The sequence below is a fragment of the Anthonomus grandis genome, chromosome 13 (genome assembly GCF_022605725.1).
Source record: "Anthonomus grandis grandis chromosome 13, icAntGran1.3, whole genome shotgun sequence".
In the NCBI taxonomy this organism is placed as follows: domain Eukaryota; kingdom Metazoa; phylum Arthropoda; class Insecta; order Coleoptera; family Curculionidae; genus Anthonomus; species Anthonomus grandis.
Genome location: NC_065558.1, coordinates 753,622 through 776,798, shown reverse-complemented (window position 1 = coordinate 776,798; position 23,177 = coordinate 753,622). Strand labels below are relative to the sequence as shown.

Sequence of the window (23,177 nt, the reverse complement as noted above, 5' to 3'; positions counted from 1 at the left end):
CGTTTATTCTTAATTATTTTGGATCAATTTTTAATAATTTCAAAGAATAGAAGTTAATTTTTTAAATATTCCAGGAAAGTCATTTTTTTCCTATTAAAATATTTAGCAAACAGACCCAACTGCCTGGAATGAATAAAAATCTCACTTTAACTAAAAACCCCAAAATTACTAAAAGATCCGTTTCTACTGCCTGGAATAAGAAAATTATTTTTTCATTCCATCTTTTTTTAATTAAATTATTCATTTTGACTAAATGAGTTTTCTTTCCTAAGTATTGGCAGCCCGAAAATCTCTTTTAAATGAATAACATTTTTATTTGCCAATTTATTTACTCAAAATGCTATATTTGCTCAAAATATGGCGGGAATCAATGCATTGTTTAATTAATTTAGGTCAATTTGCGCAAGTCAATTCTTTGGGCATAAATTAAAATGAAACATTTTTTTTCCAAATGTTAGCAGCCCCAAATTATTTAACTGTTTTTTTTTCTTAAAAATTTTATTTAAATTAATAATTTTTCATTGGCAGTGAATTCTTTAAACGATCATTTTCTTACAATATTGCTAGACAAATATTTCTTTTTAATATCGACTTAAACGCATTACATATTTCAGTAAATGTGTTTAGAAAACATATATTTACAGTGCTGTTTGATGGTCAGTAAATACCCTTCTGAACCTTGTGTCCGGCTTTTTGGTTTAGTTTAAGAATACAGTGAAAGTCGCCAATAACGACGTCGCTTATAACGAAATGTCGCATATAACGACCAAACGCCCGTATCTTGGTTGGATTTCTATATTTTCAATAGTGACGAAGTCGCTTTTAACGACTTCATTTCGCTGAATTTGGATTTTTTAGACCGGTTACGGCGACAACCGACAAGCAACGACTCGCTGCGGTGAAATACAGGAGTTGTTTTCGGGGAATATCCCTATTTCTGAACATCTGCATGATAGACGTAAACGTATTGTGCGTAGTTTATTCCAGTCCAGCGTGGATTAACAGTTCCTACAAAGGGTTGATGTTGCTTTTTATTGTTGTTTTACCTGCGTATGTCCTTTGATTGTGTTTTTGTGATTACAAACATTGTACAATGGCTTCGGTGTCAAAGAAAAGAAAAGTTCTTTCAACTGAAGAAAAAGGTCTTATTATCGCAAGACTTGAATCTGGTGAAAGTAATGCTTCTGTAGCTACTGAATTTGATTTATCTCACTCAAGTGTATCCACAATTTTGAAGAACAAGGATAAAATTAAAGAAGCGTTTAACGAAAATTTATTAGGCAAGAAATAACTGAAGTTATCTCAACACCCAGATATCGATCAAGTGGTTCAAAAGTTAGCGAAGTCGTGAAACTCCCATAAGCGGTCCAATATTACAAGCAAAAGCAAATGATTTTGGAAGAATTATGGGTAATGTGGACTTTCTGAAAGTTGGATTAAGCGTTTTCGTCAAAGACATAAAATAGTGTTTGGGAAAATAAGTGGCGAAGCTGCCAGTGTGCCTCAAGGAGTACGTGAAAACTGGTTAACAACTCTCTGGCCTGAAATACGAAAAGGATATAAGGATGACGAAATATATAATGCCGACGAGACAGGACTTTTTTATAAACTAACCCCACATAAGACATTAAAATTCAAGGGTGAAACCTGTACCGGCGGAAAATTATCAAAGGAACGAATTACAGTCTTAGTTGCTACCAATATGACAGGATCGAATAAACATAAACTTATTGTGATCGGCAAGTCGAGAAATCCATGATATTTCAAATATATCAAGACATTACCTGTCGTGTACAAGTCCAACAAAAAGGCCTGGATGACTTCTGATTTATTTGTCAGTATTCTTCGTGAATGGGATGCAAAGTTGGTGATGACCAAGAAAAAAATTTTACTTTTAGTAGACAACTGTCCCGCTCATCCGAAAGTTGATAATTTAAAAAACATAAAATTCGAGTTTTTGCTAGCAAACACTACCTTTGTTCTGCAGCCAATCAACCAAGGGATTATTCGATCATTAAAAGTGCATTTTAAAAAGTTTCACTTAATGAAAATCATAGAAAATGCTGAACAAGGCAAAGAGTGTTTGGAGGCTTCATAGAAAGTGAGGATGTTATAAATGATAGCTTTGATGAAGAAGATGACATTCCACTGGCTAAATTAATTAATGTTAAAATTTTGAAGAGGAAGATGAGGTTCCGCTGGCTGTAATAAAAAAGTCTGCTGCATTGTCAGATGATCAATGGACCGAGTTCTGACATGCAGAAAATAGTTTGGAAGTATGCGACAATCTAAGTGAAGAACAAGTTGTAGACGACATCTTATCTTTCTCTTAGGACAAAGTGAAAAGCGAAGATGAGGGTTCAGAAGGGAAAGAATTTCAACCTCCATCTGCAGCAGAAGCCACTAATACTATTAAAAAGTTTGTTTTGTATAACTATTCATCGGACGAAATATTGGTAAACCATGTTAATAATTTAGAGAAAAAAATTAATTATTAATTATTAATCTGCTATATGCAGAAATCTGAATCTAATGACTTTCTATTTACTCATGTACTTTTTTATTTCAAATTGAAACTTTGTATTTATTGTCCGTATTCTTGAGTTGAGTGAAAAAAAAAACATTTATTATTTACGGTTTTATTTCATCTAGTTGAACAATGGATTAGTGATTGCTGAATAAATTGAAATAATTCCATTTTTATGCCAGGCAATTGAAACCGAACATAATTTCTTAAAATCGCGCAAAACTGTTAAAATTTCTTGCTAAATATTGGGCCATTTTCAAGTGAAAGAACCTAGAGGATTCAGAAAAAGATTTTCCAATTATTCCACGTCAAATTAATACGTAAAAGAGAACTTACCAGTGGGTTCGATGGCGACCGGTCTAACGTCATGGTGGGCCCCTTTTTTACCGCTGGGCATCTGCGAATTCAAATCGACGGTGACGGAGGCGAACGGTCGTTTCGCCATGTGCAACATCTCGACGACGTGGCGACGCCTCGCGTGACGCGCGTCCGCCGCCTGTTTCGCCTTCCACGCGACCACGCAGGCCGCCAAAAACAAAAAGAAAACCGAGAAAAACACCGAGAAAAAGACGAAGAGATCGATGTGCAATTGATCCTGACGGGAGAACACCACCCCGTACGCGGGTCGATCGTCGGCCGACTGTAGGATCAAGAAGAAGCGGGTGGTTTCCAGTTTGTGGTTTTCCTGAAATTCAATTCAAATTTATTACAAGACCATTTATTTTGCCATAATAATTAAAATAACAACTTATTATAAATGACATGAGGACAAAACAGGATTCATTCGCGATTATATAACCGATGGCAATAGATCCATTTAAATGTAAGACCTATCGTGAAAAAACCCTTGATATTAATTAATAATAGACAAAAACAAATAATGAAAAAACTAAGAAAAAGAAAAGCCAGGAATATGTGAAATTGTGGACAGAAACATCGAACAACAACCACCCATGCCCCTGTGCGCCCTCGACATCGAGATATATACAAAAAATTTTATTTAATAATTATTTTACTGTCAGTTTTTAACTTACATTTTTGAAGTACACAATGTTCTTTTAATTACACATATAGATTCTCAAAACTTAAGGTTGGGATTACATAGATCTTTCAAATTTAAGAAGTTATCAATTTTTTATACCCTGTTGTAACTCATTCCACATTTTTATAGTAATTATGAGCTGAAAGGTTAGTGGGACACAAAACATTGATTATTTGCTAAGCGCCGAAATCCTGTCTGAATTCTGGACATTGTTACAAGTATGAAAATTTGCCTGTATTTATAACTTTATATATAAAATTAAACATATGTTATTTTCTCTTATGAAACATGTTTAAGATTTTTTGTTAATTAAGATAAAGTGTTATTTTTAATAGATTTGACCAAGACAATAATTAGCCATAAGTGTTGCATTAAAAATATTAATGCTTTTATAAATATTCTTTAATCTAAGACAGGCTAAAGATAGTTTATTATTTATAGGATATTCAAAAGATAGTTCGTTATCAAAAAAGATACCCAAGTTATTTGCTTTTTGAACTACTAACTGAAATTTCATTGTTATTTATAGAGATATTAAATAATTGTTCAATTTCTGCTCTTATTTTTTTTATCTTTTCCGACTATGTATGTGACTTCAAGGTATTTAGGTCTAAACTAAACTATGATTTTTCGCATAAGTAAATATTTGTTTAATATCTCATGTAAGCCTTTCTTTTGCTTCTATTATGCCTATTTACAGGGATTATAAGTTAAGAATCATCTGCCTGCAAATTGTTTAATTTCACACAATTTTACGCAATTATACATAATATCTGCAATATAAATGGTGAACGTACTGATCCCTGTGGAACACCCTTTTTTGGTTTCTTGATTGGTCGTTATAACGTAGCTTTGCCATAGAGTGACCAAACCTTTAAAAAGACGGATAGCTTCATCAGAAAAGCCAACATAATAATTCTTGGCTAAAAAATTCATGATTTTTAGTGTCAAACGCCTTGCTGAAATCCAAGAAATTCTTACTGTACTATTTTTTACTTACATGTAAACATGTAACTCTAAGTATTGCATTGTCCCTTAGTTTAGTTAATTTTTAATGTTGTTAGTAATCCACGGTAGATAAGGTTTTTCAGAATTTTTTTTTTGGTTTTAAAAGGAGCATTTTTATTTAAAATTCGAATAAGATTTGAACATAGAATATCTACTTTTGCCTCAATATACATTAGCGAAATAAAGTTGCTCCCCAGAAATCGTTGTACCTTCATAGATAAATTAGTTTGTATCAATATTTCTGTACGTAATTGTTTTTTTATGACATCTAGCCTTAGGTATAAAAAATACCGAGTATACCAAATTATGATCAGATACACACTGAGACATACCTAATGAACCTGACTTATAACATTGTATGTTTTGGCTTGTAATAATTATATCAATTAGACTAGAAGTATGGGTTGCAAAATTAAATCAGTGGATTCTTGGATATACTTGTAATATATTTTGAAGTTTATTGCTCAATAAATTTATATTGAAATCAACCTGTTCATAATTCCTTTTAAGTAAGCAGACTCTTCAAACTATTCAAAAAAGTAGTAAAGGTGCCTTGTATATATATTAAAAAATATGAAAGTTTCATTATTTAAAATGAATTTTAATGCTATGTGTTCATATTTAAAATAAAAATTAACCCTACTAAAAAATTGCAACTTCCCCACCTACAAGATAGGATCCTAGGAGATTAAAGGGAAAATTGTATTGGTATACTTGCATTCAATCAGGTTTCAGTTAATTTGATCAAGTCAAACTTATATTGATATAAAATTTAAATTTCTTAAAACCAGTGTTTAAAGATTTAATATTAAAGTGCCTCACTGGCAAGTTATTATTGTTGTTCATTCGGGATTTTATCATGTAATTACCGAAATCGAACTTCGCCTAGTAATTACTTGATGAAATCTTGGAATGGTGCTTTACTTACCTCGGGTAACGTTATAACTAGTCTGTCCTGTAAGTTTTTAACAGTTAAAATCGCCCTGGGTTCGGTAACTGTGATGTAAGTGCGGAGTCCCGTCGCCTCGTTCTTAAGATGAATGTCGTCGGATCTTTTGGTGCCGTTATCGAAGGGTCGATATAGTTCGTCCAGGAGAATGTCGTTCAGGCCGGTGCTGGCGTTCGGATGGGCGACGTACGTGTCGTCGTGGGTGCTCATGAACACGTTCAGTTTGCCCTGGGTGACGTCCACGACGATCCGGATGTCCACGTTCATGAATCTCGGTTGGATCACGAAGAAAACTATCTCGCCCGGATGCAGGGGCTTCGGTTTCAGTTTACAATCGTCTATAAGAAGGTGATTCGTTATTATAACTTTTATCGTTTACGTGTATTTTAAAATTTTGTAATTTTGTTTCTTTAGGATCTTTTGGAATTTTTGAAAAAACACCCAATTTTAATTAGAGCATACAGGTATTCTAGCATTTTTATAGAGTCAAAGGCCAAGTAAGTTTTATAATAAGAAAAAACTGAAAATCGATTTTATGTAATTTTCTTCCAAATGGTTCCTGTATAAAAATGTGAAATATACTGGAAATGATAGCTCTCTTTAACTCTAAACAACTTTTGTTAAAAAGATTTTTCTCCTAGTCTCGGTCTTGAATAAAAAATGCAACAAACCATTTTTTAGAGATCTTCTCTAGAAAACTTTTTTTTTGTCTAAAATTTGCTTTTTTTTAAATCTGTGTTGTTGGTTCTGCAACAGCATACAGCAATTTGAATACGTTTTTCTTCCTTTCCAGTCAAAATATTTAAAATGTTCATCGAATTTCCCTATTGAATTGCAAATGTTAAAAAGCTAATTAAAACCCGATTTGCATTAAGCATTAATTTAATTTGGCTTTTATGTAGAAACAGAATGCAAATTGCTACAGATTTACATAAAAAAGTACACGTTTTTTTCCCTCCTTGCCTCCTTTTCACCCCTTTCTGTCTCATTTATTAGGAATAGTTATATTATTTTAATAGTTTATATATTTTTTATAATATATAGTTTGCGTTACTTACCAAACGGTTGTGCATCGAAGCACATCTTATTCTCTACGGACATTTGCTTGTAACACTGTCTCCCTTGGATTGGTGTCCCTAAGAAACCGTCTTTGCATCTGGAACATTGCACCTAAAATTTATTTAACACATTTTACATAACTATCATGAAAGAAACTATAAATAATAATAATTCAGCTGCCTGAAATCATCAAAATTTCTAACGTTCAACTACCTGGAAGGATCATATTCTTGATTTAAGTAGGTAAAGGTATTTTTAATTGTCTCAAGCTAATTGGTTAATTTTTCTGTTCTTCCAGGCAGTTGAAGATAAAATAATGCCTGGAATAATTAAAAAATTAATTACTAAAAACCTGGAAAGAATACAGTTGTGATTTGAAGTAGGCGTACTCATTTTCAAGGCAGTTCAGATAGACAAAAATCGTTCTGTTTTATCAATTGCCTAAAATAAATAGGAAATTCATTATTGAACGACCTGGAAGAACTGAAAAGATTCTTGAAGGCCTTTCTGGTGTATACATCTTCTGAAATGATGACTTAGTTTGAGATATTATTTATGCTAGCACCATATAACTAAATAAGTCTCTACATGTTTAAATCTCGTAGATCAGCACCATTACGAAGACCGTTATCTCTCTTAAGAAATCCCCAACAATGAAATGATTAGGATAGCGACCCAAAAGGCATTTTAGTAATCACGTTTCGTATTGCCGTACTTAGAACCATTTTTAACAAAAGCATTTCCTAGAAATTTCGATCCTATATATTGCCTCTGCGAAACCCGTCTTTAACTTACGCTAAAATGTTTAACTTAATAAGGCAAAAAAATATATATCGCGGTCAATAAACACAATACGCCAAATTATAGCGGAAATCTTGGGAATTACAGTGTACAGCTGCGAAAAATACCAAAACCGCTTCCTCAAATGACACGTTTCGTAAAACTGAACCAACTTAGGATTAAGGAACTTAAGATAATTAATCAATGAAATACCTTTGTAGTTGATGCTATTTGTAATAAAGTTTTTTTTTTTTTAATATGTATTATCAAATTTGAATAATATATATCAGTTTTATAACTGATTGCATTGTTCGCCTTTGCTGCAGAGATTTAAATTCAAAACTCTCAAGCATGCTTCTGTAAGGCACCAAGTATTGGTAAACAAGAATAGGCTTTGTAACAAACAAATACCGCAACAACATTTTTTTTTTTAGCTTTTCAACAAGATCTACATAGCTTCTGCTTAGGATACATATTATATATCCATATTATAAAAGCTTATTCGAGATGGGGAGTTTTATGTAAAGAAACTTATTTAAAGAAACAAACAATCGGCTAACGACCAAAAACTAGAAACCAATCAGAACTTACTTGCCAACAAGGCACCTGGGCGGAATTCCTGCCCTGACCGCACTCGTCGCTCACGGTATTATTTTGACAGTCGCACTGATCTCCGGTCACCGGATTGCAACGGGTGCCGTGACCGTGACAGTTACACGGACGACACGACTCCGTTAATTCCTCCACTCCTCTAAAGTGTCCTTCGACGCAGGCCTCGCATCTGTCGCCTGCCGTATGGTTATAACATCTGGAAATTAAGGAAAAATCATGTAAAACTGTGTCTCTAGTGTAATGGACTGGGAGTGTAAAATTTGGATTAATCGAATTTTTTTTCTAAATAGCTGAATGATTATCAAAGGAAGGGTATTCTACAAGAGATTAAATTAAACGCGGATATAAAATAAAAACAGTGTTCCAAAGAATAAATTTTACATTTTATAGCTGGATTAGTGAGATCTTTTTGTGTAGAATAAAAGACAGTTAAGATCTTTCGTATTCGCAACAACACCTAGAATAGATAATAAAACAATCATTTGGTTGGACTGATTTATTGTCTGGTTGGAATAGTTGCAAGTCTGTTTTATTTTCTGATGAAAGTAAGTTTAATTTAAAATCGTTGGTGCAATTTCGTCGTATTTGGCATGGGCCGTATTTATAAAATAGAATCGTATAATAGACAGATTTAAATATCTAGATGTCAATGTCATGCTTCTATTTGCAGAGGAAAAAAAATATGCCAGTTAAATGGAAATATCAGCATGACAATGACCCGAAGTACACTTCCCAAATAGTAAAACAATTTTTTAATATAAAAATATAACAAATTTTCAATTGAAAAAGATTAAAGTGGTCAGTCCAAAGCCCCGATCTCAATCCAATTGAGTACCTATGGAAAAGAATTACGTAAGCGGTATCTATACAAATTTAAAAAATTCTGATGAGTCGTTTGAGGCAACTCGCAAAACATTCCGCCGAATAAAAATTGATTCATTTCCTGTTTCTCTATATTTGCTTATATCACTTAAAACTTAAATAATAATAACTTAAATCACTTAAAGCGGCTGAAGGATATTAGTATGTGGCCACCGGGCACTCTCATAAATTCATGTTTGGAAACCTCTAAAGCGCCAGTCCAAATAAATAGTACCACCTCGCCCAAATCTAAGCCTTCCCAGTCTAAGTCTAAGCCTCACTCTCCAGACAGCCATAACCTGCCACATGGCTCAGTTCCATCAACATCTGCTACAATATCCAGAGAGGTTCAATCTTTGAAAATTAGTTCTGATAGGGAGGCCATTGCTGCCTCTAAATCCCTTGCAACAGAATTATTAGAGGTTGATTTTGTCATCGATAATAATTCAGTGACGAATAAAGCAGCAAATATGGACCCGTTGACTCCACCAATAGTGCGACTATCAAGAGACTCAGATGCGACTGATGGTCGCTATTTATTGGCCAGACTGAGACACCCTTCCATCTTAAAACCTCTTAGGCTATTCCTTGCCTATCTGCATGATCAACCCTCCAGTGTGTGTTTTTTGAAGGACATACCAACACCAGCATCCGATTGGCACTTGCATCAGAGGGACTTCCTGGTGACGTGGACTCTTTGCGGAGGCTCTACTTTCGGTACCATGATGCCTATGGTATTGGTCCAACTGAAGTTGAAGCAGATCTGTCAGCCTTCAGGTCCTTCTTCTCATCAGAAATGCTGCTCAGAGAGAGTCATAGCAATTATTATTCTGGTGGATCTCCCGCCAGGAATAAAATTTTTTAAATGACTTGACGCGAACAGAGGATTAAGCACCCTCTGAAATACTGGACAATGGCAAGCTTAGTATTTTCTCTATAAATATTCAATCCTTAAGACATAAAACTCATGATTTATTTCTTTTACTAGAAGAGCTTCATTTTCCAGAAATCGTTGCCATACCTGAACATTGGTTGTTGCATGTTGGTGAGCCTGTGGTGGTGGATAATTACACTACAGTTGCCAGATTTGATAGAACAAATCTAACTCATGGAGGTACTGTGATATTATCTACTAGCAACGACTTTTCAATGGTAACCAAGTTCGATAATTTAGTTTCTGAAAAAATATTTGAATTTTCCATTGTCTACAATAATAATTTTGATCTTTACGTTGTTTGTATTTACAGAACACCTGATGCTGACGTAAATGTTTTTTTTCCAAAAATTACTAAGCTTGCTTGAGTCTCTGCCGTTAAAAAGCAAACTCATTTTATGTGGCGACCTAAACATTGATTTTTCCAGTGTGTGTGCTGCTCAAGAATCTCTCCAGTCCATTTTCGACTCTTTTAGCTTAATCATGCACATTAAATCACCTACCAGAATAACTATAAAACCAGCTCTAGTACAATAGATTATGTCGTATCTTCCTTTGAGCCAGATTTCGAAGATTGTACTGTCTTAAGCTCAGGTTTCTCAGACCATGAAGCAGTGTTAACAAAGTTTTCCATAACTAAATCTAAAAGTAAAAATGTTCCACGCAAATTAACTTATTTTACATTATCGTTTACAATCTTCTTAATTAATACTTCTTAATTTAAATTAAATTACGAGACAGTTTTACCACTAACCAAAACTCTTTATTTTTTATCTCTTGAGATTGAAAACTTGTAATTTAAGCATCACACCAAAGGTTCCAACCATAGGACTATGCTTCTTAATAAATAGTCTAGTTTATCTAAAACAGCCTAGCATGGATTTTAATGTAAATATTTAAAAAATCATCGGATTCGTTTTATATGCTTCTTTTCTTCAAAATTACAATACTTGTTCGGCAGGTTTACTAATCCCAACTAAATAGTATTAATGCAAGGTTTTGTAAATAAAAATTGCGGTTTTTTTGTTTTTTCCCCAAACATACTTAAATTTATAACTTTCAGGATATTTATAACTAAGAATAGTAAAAATATTGATTTTTAACAACAAATCAAAATAAGTAAGCTTTATATGGACAAGCAAAAATAGAATAGCCGGCCTAGCCTATCTAACCTCACTCAAAACTATCATTGTTCTTTTGTAGTAGTACTCTACGGTTCTTAGTTGTGTTAGCATACCTTAAACATTTGGCATCTTTGGTGGGTCCGTGCTTAAGAGACGCGAGTAGCGTTTCCTCGACGAAATAATCGTTCGGCTGATTGACGTGATCCGGATCGACACAAAAGGCGGAATGTCCGTGACAGTATTCGATGCAGGGCACGCAGGAGGTCCTGTTCGCGGGATCGCCGACAAATAACGGTTTACACAACTCACATCTGTCACCCTAAAAACCATTTTTTTTTTTTACAGAAGAATTGAACGCAAACAACCTAATATATTAATTTTTACCATAGTATTGTTATGGCACTCGATACAATGATCGAGTTTGTCCGGTCCCTCGCACTCCGAATGTCCATGGCACAAACACTGAATGGAACAATTCGCTCCGACGTATCCGAAATCGCAGGTGCAAATCGAGGGTGCCGTACAACGACCCCGAACACAACCTGAAAAATAAAACGTGTCAAAAAAAAATAAAACCCCTAAAAATGAAACGCTTGTTTACCCTGAGGACATACGGGTTCGCAGCCGGCCGTGCCGGCCTTATAACCCTGTCCGCACTCGCACGTAAACCCGACGTCCAAGTCGACGCAAATCTCCGATCCGACCGCGCAATTGTGATGTCCGTTCTCGCATTCGTTCTCTTTGGGACATTGCACGTAGTTCCACGTGTATTTTATCGTCGAGTTGGCGTCCTCTTCCTCGTCGATCGTTTCTATCACGTCTTGTTCCTAGTAAGAAATTGTTTTGTAAAAAAAAAAGGACACACATTTTAGTATACACATGACCGACCAATTTCGCTTTTGAGTGCCATACAAAGTCAAAGTCAAAATATACTTTATTTGCTAAGTTTACAACCTTGTGCTAAAAGCTTCCTAATACTAGTAGTTATTGAAATAGGATTGAAAGAGATAAGTTGTTTACCTGACGAGTATTATGACTGGTGCAAGATGGTGGACTAACGGACTTATTTATGAGTATTACAGTTTCCAATATAAAGAGTGAGAAAACTGTTAAAATTCTTTCAGCTACAAAAAGAGGTTTACAATAGACTCTCCGACCAATACCACACAGATACCTTAATGCTTTTTTCTGAATAGTACAAATGATGTTAAGGAGTCCCTTGGAGCACAAACCCTAAAATGGCAACCCATAACGGATATGAGATTCTATTAAGGCGAAATAAACTGAACAAGCAAACAACCCCCCAACTCATGCCTGGCAACCCTGACTACAAAACAACCAGATGAAAGTTTAGCAGCGAGGCCCAAAACGTGGTTGTCAAACCTTAAACTCTCATCAATGAATAGGCCGAGAAATCGTCAATAATTCCCACCATGTAGTGCGCTCCTGCTCATCAAACAAAAAACCCTCTACATTATACTTAAAACCCAGAATAAAAGTCTTATCAACATTGAATACAAGCTGATTGCAGATGCACCACTCTTTAATTTTGTGAAAGTCCTTTACTATGAGAGATCTGATTACTTTTTGATCTATGTTATGCCACAGAATTGTAGTATCTTTGGCAAACTGAACCATTAGTCTATGCAGTGATAGAGAGCTTAAGTCATTAACGTATAATAAAAATAAAATAGGACCTAACACTGAACCTTGAGGTACACCACATTTAAGGTGTGCTATCCCTAACGAAAATCCAGATGCAACCACCCTCTGGGTTTATTATATTATATTAATATACAATAAAGAAAAATTATAGGAAAGACTTAAGAATTAATTTCAAGACGATCCTGGACGTAACCTACGAGTGAAATGCGATAGAAAGTAGAAAAATTGACTTTTTCCACCTCCCCAGACGTTTAAACTCTTGTGAGTCTCAAGACTAGTTGATGATCGCTTTGAAATACTGTCTATTGTCGATAAAATAATAACTACCTTAAAAGAGTATCATTTCAACGCAATGTTGGACGTTACTTACGAATAAAATGCGATAGAAAGTGGCAAATTAAACTTTTTATAATTAGTCCATTTTTTATAACTTATAGTCCATTTTTTGCATTTAAACCCATCTGAATGAAAGTATCATTTCAAAAAGTATCATTTCCTAAAGATTCTGAATGTAACCTAAGCGTGAAATGAAGAATATCATTTCAAGCCAACCGTAGACATTACCGAGGTATAAAATGCGGTAGAAGTTGAAACAAATTGGCAAAAATTAAGAAAATCTATACCTTAGAATAGTTTTTTTATCCAGGGTTTTAAAACGCGTCTCTTGTAAGTCAGAGAAAAAATTTCACTCTTCCGTAAATTTCTCCATAACTTTGGTTCTAGTACCCAGATTACTTTGCTTTTTACTTTAAAAGTCTCTTTGGAATATTCCTGAGCTTCCAGTGTAAAAATCAAGAAAATCCAATTACTAGAAGCTTTTTTATTCAAAATTATGGAAGGCAAGTCTTATATACAAGAAGAAACTCTTTACACTTGAATAATTTTGGTTCGAGTACTCATATTACTTTGATTCTGGCTTTTTTAATCTAAGTTAATTGGATGTGGGTTCTAATAAAACTTGGATTTTAAATTTTAATATTGGCAACGTTTCGGCCTATATTGGGCCATTCTCAGGGCGCTACAATGCATCTAAATATTGCTTATTAAAATTATATAAAGTTATCTCTCTTCCAAAAGATATAAAAGGATACCCAAGAACTCAGTATAGAGATTTATCAGAGGCACAACAAAACCAAGATAGCGCATACCCTATCTCATCATCATGACGCACAAATATCAAATTACTGTCCAGTAACACACCCAAGTTTCGAATAGTAATAGCAGATTTGAGAACCTAAGAATTTATTGTGTAATGATGCACAAAAGAAATGCTTAAGCATTTTTTAATATTAAGCTTTAAACTATTATTTCAACATCGACTTGTATAAGTTGTGCATGAATTGCGGATTTTATCACCTTGTACAATTTTTAAGGCGTCTGCAAGCAATACAAATTTCGATCCACTTCAAAAGACTGTCCATGTCAAATGCTTTCGAGAAGTCAGTGTAAATACTGTCCATCTGACAGGTATGGTTCTCAAAAGCATTCAACAAGTGCTGCTGATATGTAAGCAAATTGGTTACGGTAGATTTACCATACAAGAAAAATGACAGAGATACCCTACAATCTCTTCCAATGGGACACAGTCTACAATAGAGACGTGCGGATAGTATCTCCTCGATACTTTAATATCTGATACATGCGAAGATTCGAAGTAATCGAATCCTTCGACCCCAACTACTCGTTACTCGAATACTTTTTTAAATCACAAATTTCCATGTCACCGGTGGCTGCTTATACGTTCTAAATATATTTTATAAGTAAAATATGGCAATATTGTTAATAAAATGAAATAAACCGCCGCCGATCGGCCAACAATAATTAATAATACCTAATTATTTACCCGGCGTTGTCGCCACGCACTTGCTTGATACTTCGATACTCGATACCCTGCTCTAGATAAAAGTATTTGAATTCGTCCGTCCTGCCTGATTACTTGATTACTTTTTATTAGTATAAGTATTACAGTATCATTTTGTAATATCTTACTTAAACTTGATAACCATCTATTATACTCAAAAAATATAAAAAACGCCAAAGCAAGTCCTAAATTTAATATAGGTATTCATATCAAATCTTAATATTCGCCTGTATATTCACTAACAACTAGACAAGTCATGATTACTTTGTAACGAATACAAAGTATCTGATACTTTGATATAAATCATCAGTATCTACTCGATACTTATAAAAGTAATCGTTGCGCATCACTAGTGTACAATAAGACTCACCAACAAATCCAAATCCTCCTCGGCCACCTTGGCGCAATCGCCCTTCATCGGTCTGCGGTTGTTCCCTTCGGTGCAGACCCCCTCGCCCTTATCGCCGGGGGCGGCGCACCATCCGCACGATCCGTGTCTCAAGCAACTCGAGCATTGAGTGAACGCGTGACACGGTTCGGGACAGTGGGCGGTGTCGCTCTCGCCCAACACCAAACCGCATACGCCACCGGCGCAATACGCCGGTTGGGAGGCGGAACTGACGCACTCACGCAGTCTCGTCGACCAATGGCAGCCCGATTTCGAGGTCAGACACTCGTCGCAGGTTTGGTACGTGGAACAGGCGGCCGGACACTTGGGGTCTATCGGAGACGATTCTTCTCCCGATAGTTTTTGGGCTGTAAAGCGGTAAAACGGTGTAAGTATGTCTTTGGTTTCTGCGTTATGGCAGCAGGAATAACACTCCGTTGCATAATATATAAAAAATTGCCATTATCCTTTCAGTATCAATTTTTATATTGTTCAGATAATCCCACGCCTTGTTTACCACAAATGCAGTTCCTAGAAAATGCAGAGTTGCATTCCCACACCTTTTGAGTCTCAAGGGGAAACCAACAACCGCCTTATCTTTGCCCAGTCAGCAGCGTCAGTCTCTACCATTTTAATATAAATAGCCTCTGTTATTTTAGCATTAAGAGAGTATTAATTAGGCACGTTACTATGTCGGTTTGAATTTGTAACTTTAAAATGAAATTGTTTTTAAAAAGCGATTTTCTATATACAGATCCTAACATACACTACCGCTTAAAAGTATTTACCCACATATGATTGTTTTAAAGTTATAACTAAAAATAATAAACCCATCAATTATTCTTATGAAACGGTTTATTTATAACAAAATTAATATAAACAATAAATTTTTCAATTAATTAAATTTAAGAAAATCAAATTTTGGATTCATCTACATGTCCGCCTCGATTTGTAATAACAGCTTCACAGAGTTTCGGTAGTTGCGAATTAATTTGTCCATAGTTTCCTGAGGTATCTTGGAAAGGTGCCACTCTTCTTGGATGATCCTCCACAAGTCTTCTTTTGATGTGGGGCATGATTTTCGCACTTGTCTATCCAGTTCATCCCACCGTAATTCGATAGGATTAAGGTCCGGTGATTGTGGGGGCCATACCATAACTTTCAGAAGATGTTGCCTTTATAATTGACCTAAATATTGCTTGGATAATTTCGACGTGTGCTTGGGGTCATTGTCATGTTGAAAGATGAAGTTTTCCCCAATTATTCGAGTGCCAGAAGGAAGTACATTGTCACTTAAATTGTTTTGTAACCCTCTTTTCAAAGAATTCCCTCTATTCTAATCAGATCGCCCACTGCAGATCCTCCGAGCGACCCTTTCATTGGCATAACGGCGAACAAAAACTCGCCTCTTCGTTCCAAAAACCTCGAATTTCGACTCGTCGTTCCAGAGAACTTTCTTCCAGTGATCAATGGTCCATTCTTTGTGTGATTGGGCCCACTCATGTCTTTTCTTCTTATTAACATCCTTCAGTAGTGGTTTTAATACAGCTAAACGTCTTTTAAGACCAGCATTATAAAGTCGCCGTTTTACTGTCGAAACACTTACCGCTCTTTATAAAATTTAAATCCTCCTTTGAACTTATTGCCTTTGGCCTTCCCGATCGAGGTTTGTTGCTAATATTCCCTTCTCTGGTGAGTTTCTTAACATTATAATCGACAGTCCGCCTTGGAATTCCCAAATCCGTCGACATTTGACTGTTAGTCTTTCCAGTCTTATGAAGTCCAATGATAATACCTTTTGGTTCTACCGATAACTCTTTTGTTTTAGCCATTAAAGAATGTTTAAAAACCAGCAAAGAAACGGTGACAATCGTCAATAAGCAAGCGAAATTATTTACAAAAGATCAATTCTTGAAGACTAAACACCTTTAAATGTATCACATTTCATCGGAAACGAGCTGTAAACAGATTAGTTTTTTAGAAGAAGTGTATATTTTCACTACATTGTTTGTTATTTGCAAGACTATTTTCAAATACTCAGTGTTTTTCAACGAACCATAGTTGATAGGTATGCTGTTTAAGCATATATGCAATTTACAAAAGAGATACAATCTAAATATAGGTATAAAGATAAGCATGTCAAAATGTTATTCTGCTAGTAGGCCATCCTGTGGAAAACACCTTTAGAAGAAGACATTTAAGTTCCGATGCTAAAAAAATAACAAAAAATTTTCACAAATTTTTACTATCAAGAGATTTTAACTCTTTCGAGGCTGGAGCCGAGACGTGTGCTTTGACACCTTTATCTACAGTTAAATAAATAATAAGGAAATCCACAATTTGCAGGAGAACGCGAACCGACTTGAGGGCTCCTTGAAATGTGTGGATGAGAGTGATTTGGATCTATTAAAAACAATCAATAAAATATCATCTGTATATATCTGAAAAAAATTTATTAGATAGATGAAGAACAATCAATACCTACTATGGTTATTATAAAAAAAAGACTAAGGTCTTCTAGTTCTTCAAGGTTCAAGTTCGCAACTTTTTTCTTGAATGGTGTGATGAAAGCATTCTTAATAATCAACTGTAAATGACACAACCAGGTCAGGTAGATATAAGGATTTAATTATTGATCTAGTGTTAACAAACCATCAGAATATGTTTCAAGCCAGAGTATTAGAAAGTCCAAGAATCACTGATCACTACATAATTAAAAGTTGCACAACAATTTATATTGAAGAGAGCCCAAAATCTTGCAAAGTAGAGGAAGATATATTGATTTTATCGATTTAAACAATTTACTGAAACAGCGCAATTTTAATTTTGATCATGCTAATATGAATGAAAAGTATAATGAACTTATTAGTACCATAATAAATGTATTAGATGTTTTAGCTCCGTTAAGAACAGTTATAATTTATCTAAGAAATAAAGTTTGGTGGAATGATGTTGTAGAAGCTGCTACTAGAAATAGGGATGTAAGTTATAAGTTATATAAAAAAAATGAAACTTCAATAAAAGAAATAAAAAATAAATTTGGCAGTAAAAGATAATATATGGAATGCATATGGAAATAAGGGAAATGCAAAAGTTTGCAAGAATTTATATAAAAAATAAGCAAGTGATGAATTACAGGATGTGGAAATTAGCGGCGAAGTTATTGATATGAAAAATAATTTACCTAACAAATTGAATGACTATTTTATAGACAGTATAAATAAAATTCTATTAGACGTACACAGAAGAAATATTGCAGAGGACTTAGTAAACCAGGGTCGTAATTTGGACAGTAGATTTTATCAGTTTAATTTAATTAATTATACAGAACTTAAAGAAATTTTGTTTAGCATGGCGAATCAAACAAGTCCTGATGAAATTAATATTAACCTACTTAAGAATACTTTTGAGAATATTAAACAGCCAACTGCTTAATTTATTAAATTGTTCTCTTGAAACTGGTGAAATCCCTGAACAGTTATTCCGATACCAAAAGTAAATAAATCTAGTTTAGTTAATGACCTAAGACCGATAAATATTTTATGTGCGTTAGACAAAATACTGAAAAAAGTGGTGTATACACAGCTTGTTAACTGTCTTAATGATAACCGCATAATCAGTGACTTTCCATCTGGCTTTAGAGAAAAGTTTAATTGCGAAACTGATGTTCAGGGTGTGTTGGCTAAAATATAGACTGTAATTTAGCTACTGCTTTATTGATGATGGTAAAAATATTTGTTTAGAAGCTTATTTAATTAAAGGCATTTGGTACAAGCCTTTACCATACTTAAATGTTTAACTTTTATGAAATAATAATTGTACAGTGTATATAAAAGTAAATTTTTGGTTTTGGTCTATTTTTAACCGTATGTAGTCAACGTACGTATATATTGGGAAATAATCCAACAACACCCATTTCTGTCATCAAGTTGCATTTATTCTTATATGGTTTAGGTTCACAATTCACAAAGGACATCAATGATCCCCAGAAGTTTTCCAAAGGTCATAAAATAATAAATTTTAAGTGGTAACTTTTCTATGCTAAAACCATAAGTATAACCCATAAATTCCCATGAAACTGTCAGGCCGTCAGTCGTAGTCGCAGTCAAAGCGATAAGTTGCTCACGAGTGATCCCTATCCCCTTTTCTAGACTCTGGATGACCGACAATTACTGGTCCAAGAGTTGCAGTACATAGTCAAGTTAAGTCGTTATCGGAAGAAGTGCGTAAGTCGAGTCGCGAGTCGTAGCAGTGGTTTTTCTCTTTTTTTCTTTACACCTTAGTGATAAGTCCATAATCCCTAATAACCCAAAGACCTAGAGTAGGTCCGTCTATACTCTGATGCTCTGAACCCTCCCAACTAAAACCTCCTTTACAAGTGTCTCTAGTTACGAGTTCGATTGTCGTGTGTTGATTCAATAGGTTAAGGTACTTAACCCATTGTTATTAGGAGTATAACCATCATTGTTTCAAAGTTGATTTATTAAGTTAATTAGTTCAACGCCATATATATGCTGTGGTCCTTCGATGAAGATAAAAGAGTATTTATTATTTTTATTTCGAAACAGTATCGGTTTTTAGACCGACATACAGTGGTTAAACTATTCATATTTTTACACCACTTGCAGGCAAGTTACCGAATTATGTATTAAGTGACATCCTTCATCATTTCAAGCATTTATTGTAACATAAATATTATGTGACAATAAATTAAAACTCTTTTTGTGTTATTTCATACTTAGATGTAATAACTAACACATTTTTTACGACTTCAAATATTATACAATAAACCATACTTAAACGATGAACTTTTATGAAACAAACATTTTTAAAGTGTAATAAACCTTCTTGTTAAACGTGAATAACATAAACCTTATATTTATTAAATACGTCAACGTAGTATATCACGCAGACATTTTATGCAATACTAATTGTTGAAGTTCCAAAGCAACCAAAAATGTATAAAACAAAAATAAACGATTATTCAACTATCGTATGTTGCTTGGGCTCTTTTTAAATTCCCGAGAGTGAAACGGTTTCGTAATTAGCCTGATGAGGGCCAAGAGAACAAAAACGGACGATTTTCGTCGTTTAATTAATAATTTTCTTCAGTTTTCCACACATTGCGTACTTACAGAACTCGCATTTTCTTCTTGAGAGGTTCCATTCGCAGCCGGACATTTGGTGGCATTGGGCGCAATCGGTTGCCACGCATTTACTGTAAGGACAAACCTAAAAAATATTTGTTTTGTTATATTCGTTTGTATTAAGATGTAAATGTTAAAGTTACTTGGGCGGCACACTCGGTTTCCGAAGAAGTGACGCACGAGTTGGTTCCGTTGCAAAAAACGCAACCGGGAGTCAAGCTGCAGGTGGCGCAGTCGAACACTGAAGAACAGTTTCTCGAGTATTGGGTTTGGCCCTCGCAAATAAGGCCCGGATTGGAAAGACGCGAGCCTAGAAAAATGTCCACGTTCGTACTCCAAAAGGCTCTTTTTAACTGCTCCTTACCGTTTTCATTATCCAGGGGGCAATCCAAAGTATTTCTATGACAAATCTGGGAAATGATCGTGCCGTTCAGTTGGTTCGCGCAATACCCGCAGCCGGGTACACGCAAACAGTTCGATTTCGTCGCGTACAAATTGCACAAGTCCATCGGTAATTCTAGAAACGGCAAATTAAACTTCATTGTTTAGCAGTTATTAATGATGAAATTTATACCGATTTTCAATACGGTCGTTTGCGCGTCCATTCCCCATCCCCCTATGACGTACGCGGCATCTCCGTCCGATTCAATAGTCATCGCTTGGGCGTACGTTTGTTTCGGATAAATTCCGATTTTTTCAACAGCTGCAACTATTATTTTAGCGCATACAGGGCCGTACAACTTAAGGTTACTTACGCTCTGACATCAAATTAATCCACTGATTACAGCTGTAAGAGAAGGCGTAAAGGGTGTCAGTGGCGTTCCAAGGGTAAATCCTGCCGCCCAACAGGAGCATGTAGTGATCGGTGGTGACGGCCGAGTGGAAGAAACGAGGTTTTGGCTAAAATACCAACAAAACATTGTTCAGAAATCATTTACCCTCTAAATGATGAAAACCCTATTAAAATGCCTAGAATAGTTTTTCAACTAACTTAGCGGACTAGTAAGAAAATATATGTCGAATGTGGCAACGGCATGAAAAAATTCACTCCTCAAATCATCATTTCACGCAAACTTCACTGCTCATTAAATTGAAATTTTATAATGCTAAAAAATTATTTTAAAGCCTGTATCCGGATAAAATGAGTAACACTAAATAAATAAAATATCAAAAGGTCATAAAATATTAATATTTGCCATAAAAACTTCTAAAAAATCACTATGCATAGTTTCAGTCGAAAAGGACAAACATATGAGTGGTTTTAAGTGTAATGTGAAAATAAAACATTTATATGTCTTTCATGGATGTAAAAAAGTATTGCGCAAAAACTGTGGAAAACAGCTTACTTCAACGGAAATATGAGTTTTGCAACTTGCAAGTGGAAGACCCTTGATATTTCAATGTAGGACATATAAACTAGGTGATTTGACGAAAAGAAGAAAGTCCGTCATTTGTTATAAGAGTGTAGCTCTTATGGTGGGACGCTACTTTTCTGGAGTTTTCGCACGACCTCGGGACTCGGCGGACAAAAGTGCCTATAACTTTTTTTCTAATTAGGGTAGAGAAGTGATTTTTACCTTTTCATAATATAGATATATGAGGCTACAACTCTATCGACTACAATTTTTCATTTGTTTTTTTAGTTGGGAGGGGGAAGCTTTAGAACTCAAAAATTTTTTTTTGTTCGATTTTTTCCGCGTGCTTCGATACAGGTCGCAACGGTTGTTTGAATTTTATGAAATTTAACGGGTCGATTAGACCTCATCTCTAGATGGACTGTATACTTTTTGGTAATTCTCAGCACACGGGAAGTATTTTTTTTTAACGCTCAAAGTTTCAAACATTTGTGATATTCTAGCCCCTCTGACGGTTTAACGGTATCTTTCCGGAAATAGTGACTCACAGAAGATGTGTGCGCCTCATCGAGAGCTACAATTTTTATTTAGGACTTTTTTTGAAAAAATGTTTTTTTTTTAGGAGAAAAATCAAAAAAATTGATTTTTTTTAATTCTTTCTCTGTAAAATTTTTATGGTGCAAAATTTAAAAAAATGTCATTTGGATTAATTAAACCTGCATCCTTTCCGAATAAAACGGTGTATTAAGTTTAAGGATATCGTTTATACAGGGTGAGCAGTGTTCATTTGAAAATACCCTTTTTTACGCTTTTTTTCTTCAAATATTAATAACTTTTTAGTGGCGGCACTTAGAGGTTTCATTCAATTAAAGCATTTAAAGAACCTTTTAAAAGCAATTTTTCGAAACACTCTACAATCATCTACGTAGAGCAGTTTTTGCTCTACACTATTTTTTTAATTTGACGCCTTATACCGCAATGGCTATGCCACCTACGAAGACCATTTTTGCCCTCAAACACGCGGAATTTATCTGGCTATGATCCACTAAATTCCGTTTTGTTTCAAATATCACCATTTTCCAAGAAAATGCAATTTTCCATGAAAGGTCTCAAAATATTGGTCAGCTGAATATTGGTACCCCACCGGGCCGCATTTTCATATGTTACCGACGGAAAAAAGCGCTCGGGTCGCCGAATACCTATCTGTAAGTTGCCGACGTATTTTTGTGTACCTCTGTAACATAAATGAGATGATCTAGACATTTTATTATTATTTAGCATGTCAAGCAGTTGGGTTAGCGTGTCGGCCAGAGTGGAACCACCCCAAGATATATTTTTAATAAATTTTAATATCCAATGCTACTTCGGAATTTGAAACAATTTCACAAACATCTAACCCAAATATAGATACTACTAATGTGAATGAACAAAATAGCTCCACCAAAGCAAAAGATAATGATAATGTATTGCATTATCTGCAGAATCATATTCTAACGAAGAAATTGTTGACTTACAACAGAAATGGAGTACTTTTAATGATGAAATATTAAACAAATTAAAAGAAAATCCTATTTGTTCCATTAGTGCAATCATTTCTATCCAATAAGGACAAATATGCAAAAAGTGAGAACTCGCTTGTATCCGGTCTATTTATAGCATTTAAATATCAAAATTATACCACTTTGAAAATCAATAAGCATATTAGGGAAATGAAAGGCAAGAAAATACCAGTTCAGCCAACGGCTGTCGGTAGGAGAAAGCCAAAGATAAATTGTTTTTTTTTAATATCTTTTTAAAACATTTTGTAAAAAATTTTATTATTTATACATAAGCGGCAAGAGAAGACTTATATCTGGAACTTCAAG

The 23,177-nt window shown here is 34.7% G+C and overlaps 1 protein-coding gene across 1 annotated transcript in view; it reads right to left on the bottom strand.

The window, feature by feature from the left end:
- The window catches only part of LOC126744297 (multiple epidermal growth factor-like domains protein 8), a 77,333-nt gene that overhangs the window by 826 nt on the left and 53,330 nt on the right, over positions 1-23,177 (bottom strand). Inside the window, exons 21-33 of the mRNA XM_050451675.1 lie at positions 20,713-20,857; positions 20,532-20,660; positions 20,322-20,474; positions 20,101-20,267; positions 19,946-20,042; positions 14,793-15,178; positions 11,498-11,723; positions 11,281-11,438; positions 11,010-11,215; positions 7,957-8,173; positions 6,585-6,696; positions 5,506-5,864; positions 2,864-3,212 (exon numbers count right to left, since the gene is read on the bottom strand). Of these exons, the coding sequence (XP_050307632.1) occupies positions 2,864-3,212; positions 5,506-5,864; positions 6,585-6,696; positions 7,957-8,173; positions 11,010-11,215; positions 11,281-11,438; positions 11,498-11,723; positions 14,793-15,178; positions 19,946-20,042; positions 20,101-20,267; positions 20,322-20,474; positions 20,532-20,660; positions 20,713-20,857 (2,704 nt within the window). The remainder of the gene's footprint in view (positions 1-2,863; positions 3,213-5,505; positions 5,865-6,584; positions 6,697-7,956; positions 8,174-11,009; positions 11,216-11,280; positions 11,439-11,497; positions 11,724-14,792; positions 15,179-19,945; positions 20,043-20,100; positions 20,268-20,321; positions 20,475-20,531; positions 20,661-20,712; positions 20,858-23,177) is intronic.